This window comes from Argopecten irradians, chromosome 3 (assembly GCF_041381155.1).
Source record: "Argopecten irradians isolate NY chromosome 3, Ai_NY, whole genome shotgun sequence".
Classification (NCBI taxonomy): domain Eukaryota; kingdom Metazoa; phylum Mollusca; class Bivalvia; order Pectinida; family Pectinidae; genus Argopecten; species Argopecten irradians.
In genome coordinates this window covers 67,937,673-67,965,566 of record NC_091136.1, presented here as the reverse complement: position 1 = coordinate 67,965,566, position 27,894 = coordinate 67,937,673, and the positions used below count along the sequence as shown (strand labels likewise).

The 27,894-nt window shown below is 36.1% G+C and overlaps 1 protein-coding gene across 2 annotated transcripts in view; it reads left to right on the top strand.

Annotated features, from left to right (window-relative positions):
• Nucleotides 1-399: 399 nt before the first annotated feature.
• Nucleotides 400-27,894, top strand: part of LOC138319411 (centrosomal protein of 128 kDa-like) — an 80,280-nt gene continuing 52,785 nt past the window's right edge. Inside the window, exons 1-15 of one of the 2 annotated variants that reach the window (XM_069262525.1) lie at nucleotides 400-1,025; nucleotides 1,496-1,551; nucleotides 5,911-5,997; nucleotides 7,126-7,206; nucleotides 11,396-11,580; nucleotides 11,777-11,963; nucleotides 13,633-13,734; nucleotides 19,289-19,481; nucleotides 19,825-19,988; nucleotides 20,352-20,617; nucleotides 21,266-21,440; nucleotides 21,646-21,765; nucleotides 24,954-25,085; nucleotides 27,481-27,555; nucleotides 27,687-27,773. In XM_069262525.1, coding sequence (XP_069118626.1) covers nucleotides 1,513-1,551; nucleotides 5,911-5,997; nucleotides 7,126-7,206; nucleotides 11,396-11,580; nucleotides 11,777-11,963; nucleotides 13,633-13,734; nucleotides 19,289-19,481; nucleotides 19,825-19,988; nucleotides 20,352-20,617; nucleotides 21,266-21,440; nucleotides 21,646-21,765; nucleotides 24,954-25,085; nucleotides 27,481-27,555; nucleotides 27,687-27,773 — 1,893 coding nt within the window. In that variant the 5' untranslated portion in view covers nucleotides 400-1,025; nucleotides 1,496-1,512. The remainder of the gene's footprint in view (nucleotides 1,026-1,495; nucleotides 1,552-5,910; nucleotides 5,998-7,125; nucleotides 7,207-11,395; nucleotides 11,581-11,776; nucleotides 11,964-13,632; nucleotides 13,735-19,288; nucleotides 19,482-19,824; nucleotides 19,989-20,351; nucleotides 20,618-21,265; nucleotides 21,441-21,645; nucleotides 21,766-24,953; nucleotides 25,086-27,480; nucleotides 27,556-27,686; nucleotides 27,774-27,894) is intronic. The other variant, XM_069262526.1, reaches the window with a different exon arrangement.

Below are 27,894 nucleotides of genomic sequence, written 5' to 3'. Positions count from 1 at the left end.
ACTGTCAATAAAAAGGCAGAATTTGTTATGAAAAGATTTGTACTTTATGTTTAAATATACATAATTGTAATCAGCTAGGTTTACTTGTTGTTGGGATAATAACAATTCATGCAATAAATGCTTAAATTTTAAATGATCTGCATAAAACCTTAAAACCCAACGCTTGAGCGCGGGGTAAACAAACTCGACTCGCCAACTGAAATCGTCGATTTTACAAAGTTTCGAATCATCTCAAATAACATAGCTTACACGGAAAGATAAAGATTAACACAAAGACTAATTGCGCAAAATATTATTTTAACGTATGCAGTCGTTAAAGAGAAAAGTGAAAATAACCACAGCTCCGGCGCGGGCGCGGCACGGGATACAAGATTTCGCCACCACCTTTTTATATGGCGGCTGATTTGAGAGTGGAACAAGTTTAGGCAGATCAATTTATTATAATATCCCTTATTTCATGTTACTCTTTATTCTGTAGATTCTTCGCTGAAAAAAATTAATGCATGCATAAAATTCAGCATTACCACGACCGGCATCACACCCCACATTCTACAAATTCGAAGCAAATCGTAATTCAATTATTCATCGCCTTTATCGTCGGTAATTTGTTATGAAAACAAAGGTGCTTGTCAACTTGACACCCTCACTTCAAACACTAAACACACTGCCGGCTTTTGTTTTCTTGACAATTCTTTATTGTTTTGTAATTGTGTGTCCTGTAATATTCCTTTAGTTCATTAATTATGCAAGCAATGAAACAAAGGCAGCGACGCCTTCTGAATGTGGCCGAATATTACCTCCAAACTTGAACGTGCTTGAACATGTTCGAGAGCCAGACACTGGTAGAGAATACATGTGAACGACGTGACCTAGAAACACCAGGTTAACGGATTTCTGTCGACTAACTTCATTGAAATATCCATGATATGTACACATAATTCCGAAAATGTGATGTTTTGTGACTGGAAATTACTCGATTTGTGAGGAATGTTAATTGTGGTGGCTTTTTAATTAGCCTGCATTAGGTAAGTGATTCTTCCAAAGTTTACACGTAAGAAACAGCCATAAATGACAGGATTATAAGGTATTAAAAGGATTAATATGAACTGTCAGATGGCATTTAATGTTGTTAAATTATCATTGGAAATGTTTCTACTGTATATATATCGTCTATTTGTTATCTACCTACTGACATATTTGTTTTTGGAGAATGTGGTTTGTAACATTTACGTTTGACTCATTTCAAGTTTTCAACATGTCTATTATGTGAATGGAATCAGTTGACATGATCAGTTAGCAGAAACAATCTTTATTATAGTACGTCTTCCATATAATATATAAGATGCTTTTACATTATGCACATGTACGTATAAGGATGAAACATTTTTGAGATTTTGTTGTAATTTTATCAGGTGTGTGTATGCATGGAGTGGTGGTGGGGGGGGGGGGGCTATTTTGTTTGTATGATCACACATTTATTTGATTATTTTTACAGGGTGTACAGCTTTAATAATGGATGACAGGATTCACCAACTAACAGATAACTTACAGGTATGTTTTGTCATATCTTTTATATCTATATACATTTTGGTAAAATGATAATCCGGACTATGATAATCCGAAAATTTTGCAATACGGATGTCGGGGGGAAATACTGGAATATTAATTAAGTAAAAGGTATCTGGAAGTCAGGAAACTTCACAATCCAGCTAGTTTTGGAATGGGACACAAATGTGTTGAGATTATTTGGGGTCCATCGCACATATATAGGGTACTGATGACTGACCAATATTGAGAGTGAATTTCATAGGAGTCATATAGATTGATGCTGAAATTATAACTTGATGGTTGGTAGCTAGCTAGCTATATTATACTGTAGGATTTTGACATACCATTATGCATGTTTGGAATATTTTTGTGTGTATGATTCAATATTTCCACAATTTTTGACAAACTACTGAGTAGACCCTCTTTCTTTAAGTATCCTCTTTCTCACCCTTGATCAATTTTCTTGAGTATAAAAGAATAATCTCAGAATAGCTATGAACAGTATGTACAAACTGTTTGTTGTAAACACTGTCATGCTCAGATTTCAGCCAGTCAGATTTATTACCTTTAAAACCATAGAAATAATTGAGTGGTCCACCACTGGTACTAACCTACCTGGGTACACTGTTTTTAATATTATGAAACGACAGAAAATTTCCTACAGGCAGATGAATGTTAAAGCTATGATTCTCTCCCATCGACTAATGTGAAAATGATCGATTCAATAAGCTTATGATTGTCACTATGATGTTAAAAGTGAAAAGTCAGGCAAAGAAAACCAGTCTACATCAAACATGTGTTCATGGGCCTTCTATCCATAAGTCCTTACATATCAAAAGCCAAGTTTTGTTTATATATTGTCTAATTTTGACCATTGAACTTATGGAAAAGCCCAGTGTAAATTTATCATAGTTCATAAAATAAATTCTCTTGGCTGTTTGAAAGCAAAGATGCATGGAAATGTCAACATGGACATATCTAGCCGGGAGGACGTATTAGGGTAAAAATAACTTGATTTATTGATATGCAGAGCGATTTTGATGGGAAATTTTATTTTTCTATTTCATAAGAAATTATACTGGATATATATGTTGACACCATTTTTACCAAGCTTTCCTAACTATTCACTTTAATTAACCTTTAGGTCAGTGGTCAAATAATTGGAAATTTTACAGTGTTAATTTGTCAATCTGAACCATTGAAGAAGTAACAACACTATTGGGATACTTCTATTGGTTTAAACAGATCATGTGATTATGTAATTATGTCACTGTGACCTTAACATAATTAAAATAAGGTAACATTTTTAGCCCACCATCATCAGATGGTGGGCTATTCAAATCACCTTTCGTCCATAGTCCTTGGTCCGTCCGTCTAGATCTGTCCTTCTGTCCGTCCGTTAACAATTCTTATTACCGCTATTTCTCAGAAAGTACTAAAGGGATCTTTTTCAAATTTGGTATTTATAGGTTCCCCTAGGGCCCTTGTTGTGCATATTGCATTTTGGGACTGATTGGTCAACAAGATGGCCTCCAGGTAGCCATCATGGATTTTGATAGTTAAAGTTTGTTAATGCTATTTCTCAGAAAGTACTTTTGAGCCCTTTTAGAAATTCCATATGTAGGTTCCCCTAGGGACTTATTTGTACATATTGCTTTTTGGGACAGATTGATCAACAAGGCCGCTATCTTGGATTTTGAAAATTGATATTTGCTACCACTATTTCTCAGAAAGCACTGAAGAGATCTGTCTCAAATTTATTGTGCAGGTTCCTCTAGGGTCCTATATAGTCGTGCATATCGTATTTTTGGACCGATCGGTGAAAAAGATGGCGGACAGAACGCTATCTTGAATTTTGATACTTGAAGTTTGCTACCGCATTATCTCAGAAAGTACTGAAGCGATCTGTCTCAACGTTGATATGTAATATGAAGTAAAAATTTGAAAAGCAGAGAAAAGATCCCTCTTTGCATTGTTAGACGTAGATCATTCTTTGGTGGGTGCCAAGATCCATCTGAGATCTTTTGTTACAGTCTGAATGTGTGCCAATGTACAATCACTACCAATGTACATGTTGTAATACATATATATGTGTACTATTAAGTTTTTCACTGTTTGGACCTTGACCTAAATGTCAAAATGTTGACAATGAGTACAAATCTTATAGTAATTGGATGATGCTGTTATTTAGGGCTCTCATTAGGCTGTTTTTAGGACCGAAATTGGGCCCCATTCCCAATGAAAAATAAGATTTTTTCACAATTGATAAGTTAATTTTCACAATTGTTTTTGTGAAAAATAAAAAAGAAAAAGAAAAAGCCAAATATGTCATAAAAGTAAGAAAACAAATGACTTTTTTCACACAAATGTTAACACATTAACAAAGCAAACAAGTTGACTGATGTTGTGTGCAGAGCTGAGAATGAGAAAAGAGTTTTAGCTGTTTTTGTGGTGTTTGACTATTTCATAAATTTCACAATTTTTGTCTTTACCACAGTAATTTTCACAATTCTTAAAGCCCCAGCCCCATTCACACACAAGTGAGAAAGAGCCCTGTTATTTATTAACTGTTAAATCCGTGGTGATGAAACTTATTAAGCATACCTGCTGACAAGGGGAGACATATTTATATTTGTTCATATATATACGGATTCTGGATCTGTAGTTGTAACTCAATGCATTAGATTTCAATTAAGCTTTGATAATCATATGCTTACACCTAATTGATTGACCTATCATTATTACAGTCATACTTTAGACTGGGAGGGAAGAGCATCAGACACTGCATCTAATTCAGAAAGTAGAGGACTCACTCAGGTTAAATTAATATATAGTGTTGTTTTACATCCAATTTACAATTGCAAAATCATGTGAAGACAAAATAAATAAACAGACATCTGACTCCTGCTTTATGTTGACACCTGATGATGTATGTAGCATTTATTGACGGGTATATATATATATGAAAACCAAGTACAGTGCAGACATCCAACAAAAATTCTTGATGAGATATTTGTTGTGACTCAGGTAGCCAGAGTCAGCTCTAGTATATATATGGTATAAATAGGCTATGTGAGGTGTTGTCAATAAAGTTTGTAGGATCACACTAATTTATAGATCTATAGCCACATATATATCTGTATAGAAGCATTCAGGGCCCAGCTCTGTCATAGGTCTTTTCATCCTAATGAATTTGTTGAAGTACACATGACCATTAAATTATAATTAAGGTGAGTGTATTTCTGTATAGGCTATGTTTTGTTAAACTCAGCAGGAAAGGGATCATTCTGATTTTATTCTAACCAGCAAATAAAAGAATTGTTAAACACATCATAATGAGAAAATGGTGGTGACATGTCATTTAAATGCTTTGTGCTTTTGAAGTAAATTAAATCTAATTCTAACCATGATTGCTATGATTATCAGGTAGTTTTAGCTTTATTGCTGAAGTGTATGTTCACATTAAACTGACTTTTAAGATCAATGTCTTTAGACATGGAAAGTAAACTACCGTAAACTTAAAAATTGAACATTGAAATTATTTTTTATATCATGATCTATAGTACAGCTTGTTGTCATGCAACACATGTCTTAATTCTTCATATAAAATTATTCTCCGTGAAATTAAGAGTCTGATGTGAATAACCAAAAATCATAAGATTAGATTGTAATAAGGTACTTTGTTGTGACGACACTCAAGTGTAAAGTCTCTATAAATGGCCCTACTCAGAGAAGATCTTTTTATCATGTGTACAAACTTCTATATCTGTGTAGCATGTATTGTTTACTGGGTATTTGATTTGAAATGTAAAAAAAAAAAAAATAACAAAACCAGTACTAGTGGGCATACAACTTCTATATGAGCCAACTTTAGAGAGGCAATGATGTTTTATAGTTTAAAAGCTTTTTTTCACATCCCAGTGTTCTTAAACAGTTGTAGGTTCATGGTATCATGACTTTTCACTATAATCTTTATAACCATAACCAGCCCTGGATGAGCCACTTCAAGTTGGTCACTTTATCTTGAAGTAAATGTAGTTGAACGAAGGTAGTACTGTACAATGTAGTGACACCATACACTGAGACCTGCGGTAGAGATTAAATATTTGTTTGGTGTAACAAATTCTGTTTATCCTTGTAGATGTTGTACTTTAAACTACTTTACCATTGATACATATTTTGAGGCACTTCCCTGAAATTTTACGCTTAAACAATTTACAATTTATAGATGCTTAACACATTTTCAAAACTGTTTGCATCGTTAAAAGTTATGGATTTAAAACTCTTCAGCCCAATATACCCCTATATATATTGCCACTGAGAGAGAATTTTCACCTCTTGAAATCTTTCTTTTCTTTTTAGGGTACAACCCGAAACCTGCGGTCATTGGATCGTATGCTGGGTACCTATAGAGATGTTGGTCGGGAACAGAGAGGCGCAGTAGATAGGGTAAGTTTGTCATGTATCGATTCAATTCATCACAATGGATTTATTTCTATAATTTTTTGCTTTCTAGCTCTGGTCTGTATTTGAATTATGAGGTGTTTCTACCAGGTAACAATTAAGCAGAAGAAAACCATTGTTTTTCATTTGATTTTGTAAGAAAAACCTGTCATATACATATAAATACATTGCTAAAGTTTATCCAAAACATGTCTGTATGTTTAAAGTAAGATTTTTTTGTTGGTGTTAAGATAATTTTTCAGTGATTAGATATTCACAGTACACTAAAGAATTATGTGCTGCCATTCGGGAAATTTATGCATAATTAATGAGATCATTACAACATTACTCTGTCACCTGGTTTCTAGCAGGTGTTGGGACCGGTAACACAAACTTGATAAGTTAGTCATTGTACACAGCTTTTATTTCATGTGTCCATTAAAGTACACTTTCCTTGTTCAACAAGTAAAATAGGGTACTTTATATATAATATACAATGTATTCTTTGTTAATGGCAGAATTACATAGAATAGTAAAATTACAGGCCAAAAAATACCATAGATAAAAAACTACACTCATATGTATAAGTAATACATTGTAGTTGGTCATTTTCACAGGGATATTTTGTGAATTCACAGGACAAATAGTCACAAACATTTCAATCATAAAATAATTGGTAATACATGTAATTACTTAAAATTGAACTTTCTCGATTTAAGTTGAAAATGTGAAAATTTGACCCTATGCCCTAAAAAATAACTGGCTATATCTATATATACAGTGTCAAAAGATCTGTCACAAGAGCTGACCAATGCAATAAAATTAACACCGATCAGCATAGATATGAAAACAACAATGATGCAGACACACCAATAACTACAGTATTTTAAGCAGCATTTTGACCTTATACAGACATATACACTGCCCTCCAAAAATTCTGTTACTTGTGTTAAAATTTGCTGACAATTTATCTCTAAGAGAAAATTCTAGAAAACAAGGTTAACATATGATATTTCCTACATTTTAGATATATTTGTAATATGTATGTGTAATACAACAGGGCAGTGTATAGACGATGATAGAACAATGAATGTTAATTATAATTAGTAATTATATCATAATGTTTGTACCCAGTTACGAGAGGACTTAAGGGTGACACAGGATGAACTCCAGCAGGAAAGAGTGCGGAGTCCTCTACATCGACGAGACTATGGGGTAAGTCTGTCACAAGTCTTCATAGGTTAACACTCGATTAGCACATTGCCAACAAATTTGATAGAGTGTAAACTTATTGGTGATCATCAGGTGTTGAGAAATTAATCTAATTATCAGACAATAACGGCACACCATAGTTGTACTGCTAGTTTGACCTTTGACCATCACACCTGTAAACTATATCGATCATTAACCATACAAATAGATCTGATGATTATCAGTCACTTGTATAATGTTTAAATATGAATAAATAGCTCTGTGGTAATAAGCAGGAAGTTTTTTCTAAATCAAGAAAAATAAATCAAAAGATGTTAACAATATAATAGAAAACTATTCAGGAAGATAAAGATATTATAGTTATCATTTTATATAGAATCAAATAGATGTGAAGTGTTAGGTGGGGATTAGAGAGTTAGGATGATTAGAGTGAATGAACTAGTTGTCACCACTTCTATCCCAGCTATTGTCAGGTATATAATAGTACAATATAAATAAGTCAGGTATGCTCGACTTGCGGTATAAATATTTAAATCGGCAGTAATTAGCGTCTGTGATTAGGTAAGATGGACAAGTTCAGGCCTGACCTATGACTACCTTCCAATGTCATTACTGACCAGTGTAGTGGTCATACAAACATGGCCACCTTTCCATGTCATTACTGACCAGTGGTCATACAAACATGGCTATCTCTACTATATTGGTCAGCCTTATAGAACTCCGGGGTCTATAGAGTGGTATCAATGGAAAGTTCTGATCAGGTAAATACACCTTTCTCTTCAACACTATTGTTTATTTGATTACTTCCATTATTTATTTACAATATGTAGCTGGGTTTTAATATGTAACTGCTGATCAAATACATAAAATGTGCTGTACACCTGTACAGGTAAAATGTTTATAGTCAGTTTACACCTGTACAGGTATTCCATATAATATAATTAATACCCTATTTACACCTGTTCCTGAATGATTTTATTTTGCATGTTTAGCTAATCTAACAGCATTCCATGTTTAAAACATATTTATATCTACAACTCTGTCAATTTATGTTAGCCTGTATACATTGTAAAACTATAGGACAGAATTACTCATATAAGCTGTTAAATACACAAACATTTATTTATTTTTACATCCTATTAACAGCCAGGGTCACAAACAACAAAACATGTCTGCTAATGATGCGATATGAGGTACATTTTAATCATCATTTCCACATTTCCAACAGATACATGGTTTATCTGTTAACGACTTTGATAGATATCTCTTATATCTGCTCATTTTCATTGCTAAAAATATCTTTAAAACTTGCATGATCTTTTTTTGGGGGGCGGGGGGTTGGGGAGAAGGGCAAAAAAAAAGTCTGCAGACATACTATCACTTTCTGTGTTATAACTTAAAATAAAAACAAGTTTTTCATAAAAGGTAAATTAATATTTGGCCATTCCAATTTGATTCATCGTTCGTCGGATTTCCCGCTCCTCTTTTCCGAAAATGAAATAAAAATAAAATAATTTTTTTACCGTTCCTCATTTTTTACGAACCCGGGAAAATTTTTATAAGGTTCATTTTTACTTGTCACCATTTCCTGGTCACTCAGATGTTTGAATTATTCGTACATTGTCTCTTTAAACCCGCAAGCGTCTTACTAGCTGCAATATTGTAGCTCAAAAGACTTTTTTAGACAGAAAATGATGTCGTCTTTAGAGCTACAATTGGTGCCTATTACTGCTAATGGAGCAAAGTAATGATTATGCAAACCATTATAAAGTGTTTATTTGCATTTCATCTTACTTGTTCGATATCGCTTACTTACTAGGCAATAAAACTGAACCACATAGATTATCAAATTCCCACCCAGGCATTATTTTTTTTACGTAATACATATGAAGATCTTTCTGAAGGGGATTTTTACGGCAAGTCCAGAAATTGTGAATATGACGTCGTGTGAGCGGTACGGTAGATATTAAGAATGGTAGTTATGTTTGTTTTGGACAAAAATAATATGTTAATGCATGTATACGCATAAAATACTTGGAAACCTACAAAAAAGTATAGAAAACTGTGCCCGAGTGATTTATCGAGGCAGCGCTCCACTACGACACATAGGGACCAATTCGTACCCGGCCAAAAGGTATAGTAGGCCGGGTACATATATTCGTTCTAGTGTCTTACAAACCTTTACAACAACAGAAATGTCAAGTTTTTTCCGCTACCACGTGCAGACAGAGTGGTACTTGGCGATAGAGACTGAGGGACGCATACTTTTTAATAGGACGTGTCTCGATTTCAGTCTGGTTTTGCCAATGTCTGCAACTCTTTAAAAGACTTTGCGTTTGATCTCACTTTTAAAATGGCGACCATGACAGGTGATTTGACGGGTCGACTTACGAAAGAATAACGGTAATCAAGCATGCCCATAGGCATTATTTGAAGGCAATCGCTAATTAGTTAACACCTCAGTTGCCTTATATCTTAAGACCTTAATTAGGTCAGTGTATATTTTGACACGTGGCCCACGTAGCTTGCATTTGCAAACATGTTTTGACTTCCTGATTTAGTAACACCTAGCTAGGTGACGATTCGTCTGCTATTCGGTCAAATTAACATCAGTAGTAAATTACACATTTTACTGGGATCCAAACTTAGTGTTACTTATGTTTCATTTTGACTTCTACAACAATGTAACATACATTTGCCTTCATTTTTGTGTTGATAGGTAATATGTATGTTTGGATTTGATCTACTCAAAGCGTTTCATGAGAAAATCATTAATAATAAATTTAGAATATTTCTTTTATGATATGAATGCTGATATACATGTCATGAAACTTTTGAGCCATACTGTCCATATATTTTTTTATACAAATATACTTTTTAGAGACAATGAATTAATGTTATTAAAATGAATTATTGTTTATAGTTTTGTAGTTATACATGTACAAACATTATCTCATTTAAAGTATGAGCAGCTAAGTAAGAAACTTGCTAAACAAAAATAGTCAGTTCCATACAAAATTATGTGACAACTAAGAAAGAATGTACATGTCGGATGAGGTTATATTGGTTTAAAATATTTTCCATTAATGCTAATCCCTGATTGTTTCTATTAGTTTGTTGGTTTTTGCTAATAGCTCTGTCAACAGCAAATTAATTATTGAAATTGTTGACAAGAAGTTAAACTTTTTAACTATTTCCTTTTAAGGATTAAACATCGCTATTCAATGTTAAAATTGTCAACATTTGTCTTAAAATTGAAATATATCATGCGTTGAAAGCATTTTGTGTAATAGCATATGTTTGATAGCTGCACAAATACCTTAACATTAGACTTCCTTTTTTTGAAAACACTGAAGAAAACAGCAAAACTCATATTTTAACATAAAAACCCTGTTTTCACTAGTAATTGTTATTTCAAGAAATAAACATAAAAATCTAATACAAAAATACTGTGAAAATATTCGCTCGCTCCAATTTTTCCGCTTTAAAATTATTTTTAGAATTAAAAAAATTTTGCTCGCTAAAATTCTAAGATTCTAAAATCCCAAAATCAGAAGAACAAGAAATCAAATTGGAATGGCCTTAGTATAATTATGCAGTATATATCTTATTACTAAATATCAGATGTCTTCTTGTACATCTAAACATTCAACAGATATCGACTATATTTCTAGATGTATACTCTATCCATTACAACTTTTAGCCCATTTATGACTAAAGTTCTCTAACTCCTTTCAAACAGTTCAAAAGTAAGTTATTTTTTTCTTCAGGCCAAACCAAACTGTATGAAAATCAATATACGTTTATTGTACAAATGATTTTACCATGCTATTGATATAAAACAAGATAAAAGCTAATCTTACCATGGTGTGGCTTGACTGGACAATTACACACATTACTGAACAATTTTATAACAGAAAAAAGCTATATGGACATGAACTGTGAATGTTAGATATCAGTCATGCTTGAACAGCATTGGTATCATCTAGGTCATGGTTCCCTGTACTTGTATATCAGGTTCCCTAGCCTTGCAGTAATATTGGTAACAGTTTGGTATTCAGCAGCTTTAAACAGTTACACATGTAGACACTTCATGTGGAAATCTCTCCAATACAGACAGTGTTAAACATGAATGAAACACATTGACAAGTTTTCTTCACACTGACTACTTTCAATGTATTTTATTTCTCAGAGTGACAGTGAGTATGAAATATCACCATTGGCGAATAGACGACGGAAAAAGCGTCGATCCACTGTGAGATTCGCTGATGATATGAACAGAGAGTTACACGGATTACACAGATCGTTTCGAGATTTATCCAACGACCATTTTGATCTTGAGACCAGTTTTAATCTAGAATCTGAGAGACGTGACAGGTCAGTTTATAAAGGGGTAGATTCATCCTTATTTCCATCAAGCTTCTACTCATCGACTGATATAAGCACTTTTTAGCAATTTTTACCATTCAATTCTCTGTGCTGAGACCCTGATTATGAATCGAGATTGTAACATCAGTCTAAATATAACCTTAATCAACTATGAATCTTATCAGCCATACTGATTTTTTTCCAGAAATGACTTAGAGTCAAGACGGACTATGAGGGAGATATCAGAAAACCTGAAGCACCTACCTCGCACAGACCCTGTAGCCATGCGTGTTGAGGAGAGACTCGCCGCCATACAAAATGAGCTTCGATCAGAGAGACAGTCACTCAACAGATACGATGAGTTGGTCAACCTCTCTACAGACCTTCGACAGGTACGTTCCTGAGGAGTTTCCAATGTAACCCTATTAAAATTCTGAATTCTTCCAAAGTTAATTTCTAGATACTGATTCATAACCAACAAAATTCTAGTCAAACTAAGGAAGAAAAGTGGCGATGATATAACATGGTTTGGACATGTTTTTAGTCTGATTATAGTTTGTGTTCTGTTTTTGGTAATTCAGCACATTGATGATACACGCCCTGTAAGTAAAACCTCTATTAGAGTTAGTGTTCTATGTAGTATTTAAAAGTTGGCTGCATGCTTTACTGGGTTTAGTGAGGTGAACAATGATATATCAAGGCCCTTGTTTATACCCACACAGGGAGATCAACAAGTTTAGGTATTCCACAAAGTTCTTTTACATGTCACAAGTTATTTTAGTTCAAATTCTGCTTTTGTTTTGAAAATTGTCTATTGAAAATTAGGGTAGGGGAAATTCAATAATGAGGCTTACAAAATAAACAATACGCCATAAATACTGTTTACACAATAAGAATTATCATAAACAATACCATTAGTAAACAAGAGGCCCAGAGGGCCTGTATCGCTCACCTGGTTTGTAATGCCAAGTAATGTTCTGAATATAAGTTTATTGTTTCTTTTCTGAAGGAATTTTGGATATTTACCTCTAATTCCCCTATTGGGCCCCACTCTTTCTGCTCCAGGGGGTCAAAGCCAAAAATTTTACAAATTCTGTTAACCCCAAGGATGTTTCTGGCCAAATTTGGTTACAATCCATGCAGAACTCTCGGACAAGTAGCGATTTTTAGGATTTACCTCTATTTCCCTTATTTGGCCCCGCCCTTCCTGCCCCCGGGGGGTCAGAGCCAAAATTTATACAAGTTCTGTTCCCCTTTCCCCAAGGATGTTTCTGGCTAAATTTGGTGACAATCCATGCAGAACTCTAGGACAAGTAGCAATTTATAGGATTTACCTCTATTTCCCCTATTTGGCCCCACCCCTCCTGCCCCTGCCCTTAGGACCAGGTGAGCTAAAAATGAAAACGTGAAATATATATGTAATAGGATGGATAATTAACATTAACTTTGTATGACGAAATATCCCCAGCATATTTGTTCTATATTTGTAGTTTCTTAGGTTAGTAATCTAACATGGAGAATATTTAGATATGGGTTATATACGTATTTGGTATAGATTTGTCTAGTGGTTTGTTTGATTGACTGCTATTAACAGTGTTGTGTTATCCCAAATCCCATAAAAATCTTATGATAATAATTTTATAAATCCCATAAAATCATATAATAATAATCATATGAATACCATAAAAATCATGTAATAATAATTACTTGGTGTATAAAATATAAACAAATAATAGATGTATTGATTTAAAGGGACATTCATTCATACCATAAAATCATATAATGATAATAATATAAATCCCATAAAATTATGCTTTACAAAGTAAACTGTAGAGCATGTTTCCTCAGAAATAAATCATTTGTTTAGAGTTAGATTTTTAGGTGCATGTACACTAGATTTTTTCTAAAAATATTTCTATGTACTGTTTTAAGTGAACTTTCTGCTTCGCTGTTTGCAGAATGACAAAATTATTTAGCTTAGTATTGAATTTATTTCAACATATCAATGTGCTTATTGTTTATTGTTGAATAAATAAAACTGACTGAATTCCATGGTTACAGGCACTGAATTCACATCAGCATCTACTAACACAACCGTCACGGTCTGCCATGGATGAGCGACTTCAAGCCCAGTACATACAGGCAGAGTCGCAGAAAAATAGGGTAAGTATGATGGAAATAATCATTCTATATCAATAATTGGTTATGAAAATATTTATATTGTAAGATAATACAGCTATAAGTTTCTATACTTTGGGTAGATACTTACTGCAGGACATTTAATTTCGTGTCAGCTGCTTCAGTGTATATCTAGTATTCGCCTTGAAAATTTGACAATTTTGTTTTGTCCACATGGTTGGAATTACTTCTGGGGTCCATTTGAAGTAATTTGTATCCAACAGACTTATGTTTGATTGGATCCCGTGTCACCTGAAAAATCCTGTTGATATTACTTCTTTGACCCTTAGTATTTACCAAGATATATTATGTGATGGTCAGCTCACTTGTAATGAACTATAAGACAGTATTACCCGGGTATATGAGAATTAAGGCCTATCGTTCCTCTGTGCAGATTGAGGCTGAGTTAGATGCTATGAAGGTTAAGTTATATCACTCTCTACCAGTATTATCTGAGGAGTAAGGTCTATGTTTCCTCTGTCCAGATTGAGTCTGAGTTAGATGCTGTGAAGGTTTAGTTATATCACTCTCTACCAGTATTATATGAGGAGTTAGGTCTATGTTTCCTCTGTCCAGATTGAGTCTGAGTTAGATGCTGTGAAGGTTTAGTTATATCACTCTCTACCAGTATTATATGAGGAGTAAGGTCTATGTTCCCTCTGTGTGCAGATTGAGTAGTCTGAGTTAGATGCTGTGAAGGTTTAGTTATATCACTCTCTACCAGTATTATATGAGGAGTAAGGTCTATGTTTCCTCTGTGCATATTGAGTCTGAGTTAGATGCTGTGAAGGTTTAGTTATATCACTCTCTACCAGTATTATATGAGGAGTAAGGTCTATATTTCCTCTGTCCAGATTGAGTCTGAGTTAGATGCTGTGAAGGTTTAGTTATATCACTCTCTACCAGTATTATATGAGGAGTAAGGTCTATGTTCCCTCTGTGCAGATTGAGTCTGAGTTAGATGCTGTGAAGGTTTAGTTATATCACTCTCTACCAGTATTATATGAGGAGTCTATATTTCCTCTGTCCAGATTGAGTCTGAGTTAGATGCTGTGAAGGTTTAGTTATACCACTCTCTACCAGTATTATATGAGGAGTAAGGTCTATGTTTCCTCTGTGCAGATTGAGTCTGAGTTAGATGCTATGAAGGTTTAGTTATATCACTCTCTACCAGTATTATATGAGGAGTAAGGTCTATGTTTCCTCTGTGCAGATTGAGTCTGAGTTAGATGCTGTGAAGGTTTAGTTATATCACTCTCTACCAGTATTATATATGGAGTAAGGTCTATGTTCCCTCTGTGCAGATTGAGTCTGAGTTAGATGCTGTGAAGGTTTAGTTATATCACTCTCTACCAGTATTATATGAGGAGTCTATGTTTCCTCTGTCCAGATTGAGTCTGAGTTAGATGCTGTGAAGGTTTAGTTATATCACTCTCTACCAGTATTATATGAGGAGTCTATATTTCCTCTGTCCAGATTGAGTCTGAGTTAGATGCTGTGAAGGTTTAGTTATATCACTCTCTACCAGTATTATATGAGGAGTAAGGTCTATGTTTCCTCTGTGCAGATTGAGGCTGAGTTAGATGCTATGAAGGTTTAGTTATATCACTCTCTACCAGTATTATATGAGGAGTAAGGTCTATGTTTCCTCTGTCCAGATTGAGTCTGAGTTAGATGCTGTGAAGGTTTAGTTATATCACTCTCTACCAGTATTATATGAGGAGTAAGGTCTATGTTTCCTCTGTGCAGATTGAGTCTGAGTTAGATGCTGTGAAGGTTTAGTTATATCACTCTCTACCAGTATTATATGAGGAGTAAGGTCTATGTTTCCTCTGTGCAGATTGAGTTTGAGTTAGATGCTGTGAAGGTTTAGTTATATCACTCTCTACCAGTATTATATGAGGAGTAAGGTCTATGTTTCCTCTGTCCAGATTGAGTCTGAGTTAGATGCTGTGAAGGTTTAGTTATATCACTCTCTACCAGTATTATATGAGGAGTAAGGTCTATGTTTCCTCTGTGCAGATTGAGTTTGAGTTAGATGCTGTGAAGGTTTAGTTATATCACTCTCTACCAGTATTATATGAGGAGTAAGGTCTATGTTTCCTCTGTCCAGATTGAGTCTGAGTTAGATGCTGTGAAGGTTTAGTTATATCACTCTCTACCAGTATTATATGAGGAGTAAGGTCTATGTTTCCTCTGTTCAGATTGAGTCTGAGTTAGATGCTGTGAAGGTTTAGTTATATCACTCTCTACCAGTATTATATGAGGAGTAAGGTCTATGTTTCCTCTGTGCAGATTGAGGCTGAGTTAGATGCTGTGAAGGTTTAGTTATATCACTCTCTACCAGTATTATATGAGGAGTAAGGTCTATGTTCCCTCTGTGCAGATTGAGTCTGAGTTAGATGCTGTGAAGGTTTAGTTATATCACTCTCTACCAGTATTATATGAGGAGTCTATGTTTCCTCTGTCCAGATTGAGTCTGAGTTAGATGCTGTGAAGGTTTAGTTATATCACTCTCTACCAGTATTATATGAGGAGTAAGGTCTATGTTTCCTCTGTCCAGATTGAGTCTGAGTTAGATGCTGTGAAGGTTTAGTTATATCACTCTCTACCAGTATTATATGAGGAGTAAGGTCTATGTTTCCTCTGTCCAGATTGAGTCCGAGTTAGATGCTGTGAAGGTTTAGTTATATCACTCTCTACCAGTATTATATGAGGAGTAAGGTCTATGTTCCCTCTGTGCAGATTGAGTCTGAGTTAGATGCTGTGAAGGTTTAGTTATATCACTCTCTACCAGTATTATATGAGGAGTCTATGTTTCCTCTGTGCAGATTGAGGCTGAGTTAGATGCTGTGAAGGTTTAGTTATATCACTCTCTACCAGTATTATATGAGGAGTAAGGTCTATGTTTCCTCTGTCCAGATTGAGTTTGAGTTAGATGCTGTGAAGGTTTAGTTATATCACTCTCTCTACCAGTATTATATATGAGGAGTCTATGTTTCCTCTGTGCAGATTGAGTCTGAGTTAGATGCTGTGAAGGTTTAGTTATATCACTCTCTACCAGTATTATATGAGGAGTAAGGTCTATGTTTCCTCTGTCCAGATTGAGTCTGAGTTAGATGCTGTGAAGGTTTAGTTATATCACTCTCTACCAGTATTATATGAGGAGTAAGGTCTATGTTTCCTCTGTCCAGATTGAGTCTGAGTTAGATGCTGTGAAGGTTTAGTTATATCACTTTCTACCAGTATTATATGAGGAGTAAGGTCTATGTTTCCTCTGTCCAGATTGAGTTTGAGTTAGATGCTGTGAAGGTTTAGTTATATCACTCTCTACCAGTATTATATGAGGAGTAAGGTCTATGTTTCCTCTGTCCAGATTGAGTCTGAGTTAGATGCTGTGAAGGTTTAGTTATATCACTCTCTACCAGTATTATATGAGGAGTAAGGTCTATGTTTCCTCTGTTCAGATTGAGTCTGAGTTAGATGCTGTGAAGGTTTAGTTATATCACTCTCTACCAGTATTATATGAGGAGTAAGGTCTATGTTCCCTCTGTGCAGATTGAGTCTGAGTTAGATGCTGTGAAGGTTTAGTTATATCACTCTCTACCAGTATTATATGAGGAGTAAGGTCTATGTTTCCTCTGTCCAGATTGAGTTTGAGTTAGATGCTGTGAAGGTTTAGTTATATCACTCTCTACCAGTATTATATGAGGAGTAGTCTATGTTTCCTCTGTCCAGATTGAGTCTGAGTTAGATGCTGTGAAGGTTTAGTTATATCACTCTCTACCAGTATTATATGAGGAGTCTATGTTTCCTCTGTCCAGATTGAGTCTGAGTTAGATGCTGTGAAGGTTTAGTTATATCACTCTCTACCAGTATTATATGAGGGGTAAGGTCTATGTTTCCTCTGTCCAGATTAAGTCTGAGTTAGATGCTGTGAAGGTTTAGTTATATCACTCTCTACCAGTATTATATGAGGAGTAAGGTCTATGTTTCCTCTGTCCAGATTGAGTCTGAGTTAGATGCTGTGAAGGTTTAGTTATATCACTCTCTACCAGTATTATATGAGGAGTAAGGTCTATGTTTCCTCTGTCCAGATTGAGTCTGAGTTAGATGCTGTGAAGGTTTAGTTATATCACTCTCTACCAGTATTATATGAGGAGTAAGGTCTATGTTTCCTCTGTCCAGATTGAGTCTGAGTTAGATGCTGTGAAGGTTTAGTTATATCACTCTCTACCAGTATTATATGAGGAGTCTATGTTTCCTCTGTCCAGATTGAGTCTGAGTTAGATGCTGTGAAGGTTTAGTTATATCACTCTCTACCAGTATTATATGAGGAGTAAGGTCTATGTTTCCTCTGTCCAGATTGAGTCTGAGTTAGATGCTGTGAAGGTTTAGTTATATCACTCTCTACCAGTATTATATGAGGAGTAAGGTCTATGTTTCCTCTGTCCAGATTGAGTTTGAGTTAGATGCTGTGAAGGTTTAGTTATATCACTCTCTACCAGTATTATATGAGGAGTCTATGTTTCCTCTGTCCAGATTGAGTCTGAGTTAGATGCTGTGAAGGTTTAGTTATATCACTCTCTACCAGTATTATATGAGGAGTAAGGTCTATGTTTCCTCTGTCCAGATCCAGATTGAGTCTGAGTTAGATGCTGTGAAGGTTTAGTTATATCACTCTCTACCAGTATTATATGAGGAGTAAGGTCTATGTTTCCTCTGTCCAGATTAAGTCTGAGTTAGATGCTGTGAAGGTTTAGTTATATCACTCTCTACCAGTATTATATGAGGAGTAAGGTCTATGTTTCCTCTGTCCAGATTGAGTCTGAGTTAGATGCTGTGAAGGTTTAGTTATATCACTTTCTACCAGTATTATATGAGGAGTAAGGTCTATGTTTCCTCTGTCCAGATTGAGTTTGAGTTAGATGCTGTGAAGGTTTAGTTATATCACTCTCTACCAGTATTATATGAGGAGTAAGGTCTATGTTTCCTCTGTCCAGATTAAGTCTGAGTTAGATGCTGTGAAGGTTTAGTTATATCACTCTCTACCAGTATTATATGAGGAGTAAGGTCTATGTTTCCTCTGTCCAGATTAAGTTTGAGTTAGATGCTGTGTAGGTTTAGTTATATCACTCTCTACCAGTATTATATGAGGAGTTAGGTCTATGTTTCCTCTGTCCAGATTGAGTCTGAGTTAGATGCTGTGAAGGTTTAGTTATATCACTCTCTACCAGTATTATATGAGGAGTTAGGTCTATGTTTCCTCTGTCCAGATTGAGTCTGAGTTAGATGCTGTGAAGGTTTAGTTATATCACTCTCTACCAGTATTATATGAGGAGTCTATGTTTCCTCTGTCCAGATTGAGTCTGAGTTAGATGCTGTGAAGGTTTAGTTATATCACTCTCTACCAGTATTATATGAGGAGTTAGGTCTATGTTTCCTCTGTCCAGATTGAGTCTGAGTTAGATGCTGTGAAGGTTTAGTTATATCACTCTCTACCAGTATTATATGAGGAGTCTATGTTTCCTCTGTCCAGATTGAGTCTGAGTTAGATGCGGTGAAGAGAAAGCTGGACCAGACGGCTGGAGGTAAAGCTGCACTAGAACAACAGGTAGGAGACCTTCGGGCTCAGCTCAACCGCATGGAGCAGGAACGAACACGAATGAAGAACCACCTGGAGGAGAGTCGGTATGAGGAAGAAGTCCGGGAACGGCGTAAAAAAGAATCCTGTAAGTAAATTAACCACAAGATTTTCATATTGTCAATCTTTGTGTTTAACATTTTAATAAACTGTTAAATTGATTAAATTGTTTTATTACCAGTTCCACAACATGCTGACAATCACACACCACAACGCATTGCATACTTGGGAGTCCATCCTAAAGGATTCTGGCTTTTAATATAGGATGTTAAACCTGATAAATCAGCCAAGCCACACACTATACAACAACTCATTCAACATTATCCAGGAAAACTTGTGTTATATAGGCAAACTTGTTGGAATATGTAGAGCTAATATTTAAAGCATGTGATGTTAAAACTAACAAATGTTTGTATTATTTACTACTACAGTGGAGGAGGAGAGAGATCGCGTGCGGAAATCCTTGGAGAAGGAAGTAGTAGATCTAAGAGGTCAGCTAGCCAGAGCTATGGGTAATCATGGTGAGATGGATGAATTACGCAGAGGGATAGACCGGAGTGAACGACAACGGGCCCAGCTGTCCGACCATATAGAGGTAGGAAGTCTTACCTTATGAAGTATAGGTTTTTTGGTCGTACTATTACATGAGAGGAGGGGGTATGCAGTGTTACCCATGTCAATAACTTCCAAACATGTCCTGACCTCATATGGAGGCAAGATATTATGACATGTCAAGCTAGGATGATTCAGTAAGGTGCAGAGTTGTTGCCCTTTGTACTTTTAGGATCATTGGATAATTCTGAACAAAGTCGAGTAAAAATTACATATACAATCATATATGGATTTTGTTGAAACATCACATGAAGCTACATGTCAATAGATAAATCAACGCCTTCTGCACTTGGTCACAAATTATTTATGCAGTATAACGTAACATTACATTTTGACCCTATTGCAGACTTTAACAAGAGACCTAGAGAACAGAGAGAAGCAAACAGCCAAACTTATCACTCAACTGAAGGAGACATCCGATAAGTTTGAGGAGGCTGACCGCCATAAAGGCCAGCTGATGGCACAGTACGAGGATACGATGGGTCGGCTAAAGGAATGTAGCAAGGAGCTAGAGAAAACCTCAGCAGAGCTGCGTGGTACACAAGGTTCTCTGTCTGAGGCAGAGAGGAAGAGAGACGAGTTCAAGGGCAGGGCACAGGAAACGGTCAGACAGTAGGTTTCCACTTATAGCCATGATTTTAAGTTGTGACATTATGTGCTGGAACCATTTTCAACTCTTACAATTTGTCCTATGTTTTGTTTGTAACAATGATCATTTCAATCAAAGACTTATATCAGCCTCAGACTTTATAGTAATTATATCATATACGAGACACCTTCAAATATTTATATTTTCACTGCAATCCCACTATGTAACCTTACCAAGTGCAGTTGGCAGTCATATAGACTGACTTTCAATCGCTTATTATTACATCATTATCATTGTGAGGTCACAATTGTTGTGCCAGCAATCATGGAAATAGGCTGTTCAAATGGCTGTTCCATCCTGGACAATAATGATTAATTCATTATAGATGCAAAATCCCTTGGTATGTCAACATAAAATTGAAACTAAATGTAGATATAAGCATTGAACGTCTTTTTGTTGGCATTCATAACCAATATGAATGCCAACTGGATAGAGGCAAATTCCATGAAGCACTATGAATGGCAACTGAAAGACGTTCAATGCTTAAATAAACTCCAGTACACTAACAACTCGACAACAATATCATTGGGTGAATAGGAAAATCAGGTACATTACAGTAATATGTCTTAGCATCAGTTACAGAGAAACTTAACCAGAAGGTTTTATTTTAGATGGAAACTAAAGACGAAACAGCTGGAGCGTGAGGTAGACCGACACAAACACGGGGCCAACACACTGATGCAGAGGAATGAACAACTAGTGAAGGAGCTTGAGGGCATGAGACATCAGTTACATCACCAGGGAGCTCAGATGGACAACCTCAAACGGGAGCTAGGCGACGCACTGGTCAGTACAAAACATCTGTAGCTAGTCACCATTTTTGCCAGTATCAAATATTCTGATGTTACCCTGATCAGTACAAAGTATTCTTTGCTGAAAAAAACATCCTGATCAGTTAAGTTACATCTTGGTGATGCCTTGGTTTGTGATTATCAAAATGTAAATGGAAAATGTTAGTGTTGCTTGAATTGTTTTCTTTATGTTTTTTCAGGCAGTGAGAGCAGCCCAAGATGAGCAGATACGTCTGAAAGATGTGGAAATCAATGAGCTAAAATCTGTGCGTATGGACCTGGACCGGGAACTCCGCGACTCAAGAACTGTCTGTGATAGGGTAAGTCTGGCCACATTTCTTTTAGCCCACCATCATCAGATGGTAGGCTATTCAAATTGCTTTTTGTCCGTGGTTTGTTCTTCCGTCTGTCCGTTCGTTAACAATTCTTGTTATCGCTATTTCTCAGAAAGTATTGAAGGGATCTATCTCAAATTTCATATGTTGGTTCCCCTAGGGCCCTAGTTGTGCATATTGCCTTTTGGGACCAATCAGTTCTCAAGATGGCCACCAGGCAGCCATCTTGGATTTTGATAGTCAAAGTTTGTTATCGCTATTTCTCACAAAGTAAAGAAGGGATCTATCTCAAATTTCATATGTTGGTTCCCCTAGGGACCTAGTTATGCATATTGTGTTTTGGGACCAATTGGTCAACAAAATGGCCGCCAGGTAGCCATCTTGGATTTTGATAGATAAGTTTGTTATCACTATTTCTCAGAAAGTACAGAAAGGATCTTTCTCAAATTTCACATGTAGGTTCCCCTAGGGCCCCAGTTTTGCATATTGTGTTTTGGGACCGATTGGTCAACAAGATGGTCGCCAGGCAGCCATCTTGGATTTTGATAGTTAAAGTTTGTTATTGCTATTTTTAGGTCATCTGACCCGAAGGGTCAGGATGACCTATAGTCATCATGTTTCGTCCGTCGTCGTCCGCCGTGCGCCGTCCGCCGTCCACCGTGCGTTAACTTTTCACATTTTGAACTTCTTCTCAAGTTCTACCGGTGCAATTTGGCTGAAACTTGCATGAAATGATCCTGACATGGTCCTGACAACGTGTTGTTATTTTTCGGGTCGATCCGAAATCCAAGATGGCCGCCACAGCCGCCATCTTGAAAACACATTTTGAACTTCTTCTCAAGTTCTACCGGTGTGATTTGGCTGAAACTTGCATGAAATGATCCTGACATGGTCCTGACAAAGTGTTGTTATTTTTAGGTCACCTGAGACGTAGTGAATTATATGATCCCCACCCCACAGGGGGCTGTAGTAGGGGCCAAAAGGGGTAAAATTGAGTAAAATTTCAAAAATCTTCTTCTCTACTCACAGATGTGGTAGAATCAAATACTCTTCATAGATAGAAAGGTCTTAAGGTCCTTTACAAAAATTGTGAATTATATGACCCTGGGGTCTCTAGTTTCCCCCTGGGGAGGGGGTTAAGTTTACTATACTTTATATTGAGAAAACACATTTTTGCGCATTATTTGGTCATTTGTAATAGGAAATGAGTCAAATGTTGTCAGAATTATCAGTATGAGATGGCCATTTAATCCTGTTAACAAATTTTCTATGATTGACCCCCAGGGGCCCTAGGGGTGAGGTCAAAAGGGGTCACCTAGGCTAAAACTTCAAAAGTCTTCTTCTGAAATTCTGGAAATGGTAGAATCAAATACTTTTCATAAATAGAAAGGTCTTAAGGTCCTTTACAAAAATTGTGAATTAAATGACCCTGGGGTCTCACGTTTCCCCCTGGGGAGGGGGTCAAGTTTTCTATAGTTTATATAGGAAAAACACATTAATGAACATTTTTTGCTCAATTTTCATAGGAAATGAGACAAACTTGGTTAGAATTATTAGCCTGAGATAGCATTTTAATATCATATCCACATCAGTCCTGGCCAACCCCCAGAGGGGCGGGGCTAAAAAAGGGTCAAATAGGCTAAAACTTCCAAAATCTTCTAAAATTCTGGATAAAGTAGAATCAAATAATTATAGATGGAAAGGTCTTCAGGTGTTTTATAGAAACTGTGAATTATATGACCTTGGGGTCTCACGTTACCCCCAGGGGAGGGGTCAAGTTTACTTTAGTTTATAGTTTTAGTGAACATTATTTGCCCAATTTTCATAGGATATTAGTCAAACTTGATTAGAATTATTAGCCTAAGATATAGCATTTTAACATCCATATCCGTCCTCGATGACCCCCTGGGGGACCAGAGGGGCAGGACCAAACAAGGTCAAATTGATTAAAATTTCAAAAAATACCTCTGAATTCACAGGTTTGATGGAAGCAAATACTTTTCATAGTCTAAAGAGGTCAAATTTATAAATCACTGACCAACTTCAAGGCCCAGCATATAGTGTTTATATGTCTTTAATTTGTTTCATTGTTTGTTTCATTATATATTCTAACTCAGGTGACCGTTAAGGCCCATGGGCCTCTTGTTTAGGTTGATCCGAAACCCAAGATGGCCGCCACAGCCGCCATCTTGAAAACACATTTTGAACTTCTTCTCAAGTTCTACCGGTGCGGTTTGGCTGAAGCTTGCATGAAATGATCCTGACATGGTCCTAACAAAGTGTTGTTATTTTTCGGGTCGATCCGAAATCCAATATGGCCGCCACAGCCGCCATCTTGAAAACATATTTCGAACTTCTTATCAAGTTTTACCGGTGCGATTTGGTTGAAACTTGCATGAAATGATCATCACTTGGTCCTGATGAAATGTTGTTATTTTTCGGGTCGATCTGAAATCCAAGATGGCTGCCACAGCTGCCATCTTGAAAACACATTTTGAACTTCTTATCAAGTTCTACTGGTGCGATTTGGCTGAAACTTGCATTAAATGATCCTGACATGGTCCCGACAAAATATTGTTACATATCTGGTTGATCACAAATCGAAGATGGCTACCATGACACTATATCTAATTAATTTCCTATATGTTTAGTCCCTTGGGCCTCTTGTTTGAAACAAAATTTGTTGAAAGAAATTGAAAATGATCCTGACATGGTCCTGAAAAGTGACACCATATATAATTAATTTTACTATTGCCAAGGTAGTCAGATGACCGTTAAGGCCCTTTGGGCCTCTTGTTCAGAAAGTACTGAAGGGATCTATCCCAAATTTCATATGTAGGTTACCCTAGGGCCCTAGTTGTGCATATTGCGTTTTAAGATTGATCAGTCAACAAGATGGCCACCATTTGAAGTTTGTTACTGCTATTTCTTTTTGAAGTTTGTTACTGCTATTTCTCAGAAAGTAATGAAGCGATCTGTCAAATTTCATATGTAGTATGTTTGAAAAAGTTTGAAAAGCAGAGAAAAGATTATCTTTCCATTGTCAGGCATAGATCATTCTTTAGTGGGCGCTAAGATCCCTCTGGGATCTCTTGTTTTAATAGTACATGTATCGTGATCATTTCCAGTATTATGTATGACTGTCTAGTAAAATGCTTATCTGTGTGTTACAGATGGAGAACGAACTTAATTCTGCACAAACACGCTCATCAACTCTGTCAGAAGAGAAAAACAAACTGGAGGATAAATTATCATCTGTAGAGGCAGCACATCTTCTGGCTCAGGACCAAGCCAATCAACTACAGGTAGGTAGGCAATCAACCACAGGTAGGTAGTCAATCAACTACAGGTAGGTAGGCAATCAACCACAGGTAGGTAGGCAATCAACTACATGTAGGTAGTCAATTAACTACAGGTAGGTAGGCAATCAACTACAGGTAGGTAGTCAATCAACTACAGGTAGGTAGTCAATCAACTACAGGTAGGTAGGCAATCAACTTCAGGTAGGTAGGCAATCAACTACAGGTAGGTAGGCAATCAACTACAGGTAGGTAGGCAATCAACTACAGGTAGGTAGGCAATCAACTACAGGTAGGTAGGCAATCAACTACAGGTAGGTAGTCGATCAACTACAGGTAGGTAGGCAATCAACTACAGGTAGGTAGGCAATCAACTACAGGTAGGTAGGCAATCAACTACAGGTAGGTAGGCAATCAACTACAGGTAGGTAGTCAATCAACTACAGGTAGGTAGGCAATCAACTACAGGTAGGTAGTCAATCAACTACAGGTAGGTAGTTATGTTCATAGAAAGGCTTAAGGATGGAGACAACTGTGTTCAAATATTTATTATTTTGGGAAAAATATTTGAAATAGCAAAGAAACTAAATATAGGTTTAACACTTGCAATATTTTTTAGTGTGAGCATACTCTTGCACTATTGTTTTCCTTGTCGGGTATGGAGTCTGTGTACATTTGCTATGGGCAGAGTCCAACTGTGCAAGCAATACCGAAAGTTACTATCTTATACCGTCTCATATATGTTTCTGGTTTGATAGATTTCACCGTGATTTAGTGATACAGTGGAACCTCCCGAAACTGATCATGGTCGGTGCACATAATTTCGGCCGGTTTAGAGAGGGTTCGGTTTGGAGAAGTGAACCGAATACCGATCATTACGATCCGGATTAAATCGATCGGAAGTCGTTTTTTACACTAGTGTACCGCATGTATGCCTAGTGTTCGTTAAAACCGACCGATATTGATTGTTAATGTGAATGTTATCACAAAAGAGAGAATCATACGTTTAAAAGGAATGGATTACAACAATCTTGATTTTGTTACCGCTTATAAACGTAGTTTAGTTAGTTAGTTGCGTGAATGTTCTTGGGGATGTTCTCATCTGCACTAACCTACATGCGGCCGATCACTTCCGGTTACGTCAAATATCAAATTATATGGTCTAATTACACGATGATCAGTCGATGCCGGTCATTATATGACATACTCATTTTCTAAAACAACACATGGCTTCGGCTTCTTTATACAGATAATTTACGACATATGTAAATATAAAAAAACCCGTGTGATTTGAATACGAAACTATCTCTTTATTACTAGCTCTGCTTGTTTTCATACAGCAAACAAACTGCGTGCACATGGTAGAACTTCGTTAAATATCTAAACAATAGACATGATTAAATAATTTCACCACTATCTCGGGTATAATTACCGTGTACCTATAGCCTTCATATCTGTATACATGCCCCAGGACATGGCATGCGACAACTATGGTACAGGTACGTGTGTATTTCACGGTCGGTTGATCAGACCTCAATGCAATCTATCGGTGTCGCTCAGGTAAGGCCGGTTTTCAGAAGTGTATTTTAGTTACATTTGACTATTCCGATCTCAAAATCGGTCTGGTATTCGGAATTGGGAGGGATCGGTTTTGGGAAGTTTTATATACCATTAATAAAGAGGAATTCATTTCGTACATGACATCCATGTTCAGTTTCTAGAGGTGATCGGTTTTGAGAAGGTTCGGTTTTGGGAAGTTACACTGTACCAAACTTTAAAAAAACAGATACCTGTCATAGATGTTCTAATATAAATTAACAACAGTGATATTAGACAGTGTTAAACATATTTGTTTTGTGTAAACTTTAAGCAGTGTATGATACAAACTTTTGCATCGGTTACGATATTCTAAGCATCTGATCGACTTTGGAAATTTCCTGAATAATACAATGCAAATCAGGTACATATAGTCAATAAAAACAGTGACGAAATGGATAACTTTTAGAACCGACCAAAGATATTTACAGTGTAATTTAGCAGATTATATTTGATTTATTTCACATCATTCTAGCTCCTAGGTGTACGTTGAACTATTGCTTACTAACCCGTGACCATAGACCAAAATTTGCTGTGGTTATAATAGATAGTTATAAAATTACCCAGCCTTACATAAGAGAAACAGAAAATACAATCAATTATTTGTTACATTTTTGTACATGCAAAATATCTCCGAGCAGGGGCCTTATAGATGCATATTGTACTGGAAATTAAGGTTTTAGAAAGTTGTTAGTGAGAACTTAATTTCTAATAGACATATTTCTAGTTTTCCAATGTCTTTACAATTTTGATGTCTTAAATTTTCTTGATTGGTATTTCAAACAGCAGCATTTCTGTTTTTCAGCAAGAGCTTAAGGAATTAAGTTCCGTCAAGGCCGAGTTTGCCTCCCAGTTGTCCCTAGCCAATGGTAAAATCCATGTAAGTATAGTAAATAAGAGTTCAAATAAATCATTTGAGTTCATATTATCATAAAATTTGTCAACAGTACGACCTTGTTCATGCTAAGGGTGTGTTTCTCTTTAGGAAAAATCATTTTTGTGTATTAACAGGACTTGCGACACAACTTTGTTGAACTACAACATCGAGAGAAGGCAGCTAGAGAGGAGGTGAAAATCTATCAAAGACAACTAGCTGAGGTAAGAAACGTTCAGTATAACTGTTATTTATTATTAGATATGTGATACAAAGGAAATGTTGTTCAGTATAACTATTGGTTATGTGATACAAAGGAAATGTTGTTCAGTATAACTTGTTTAT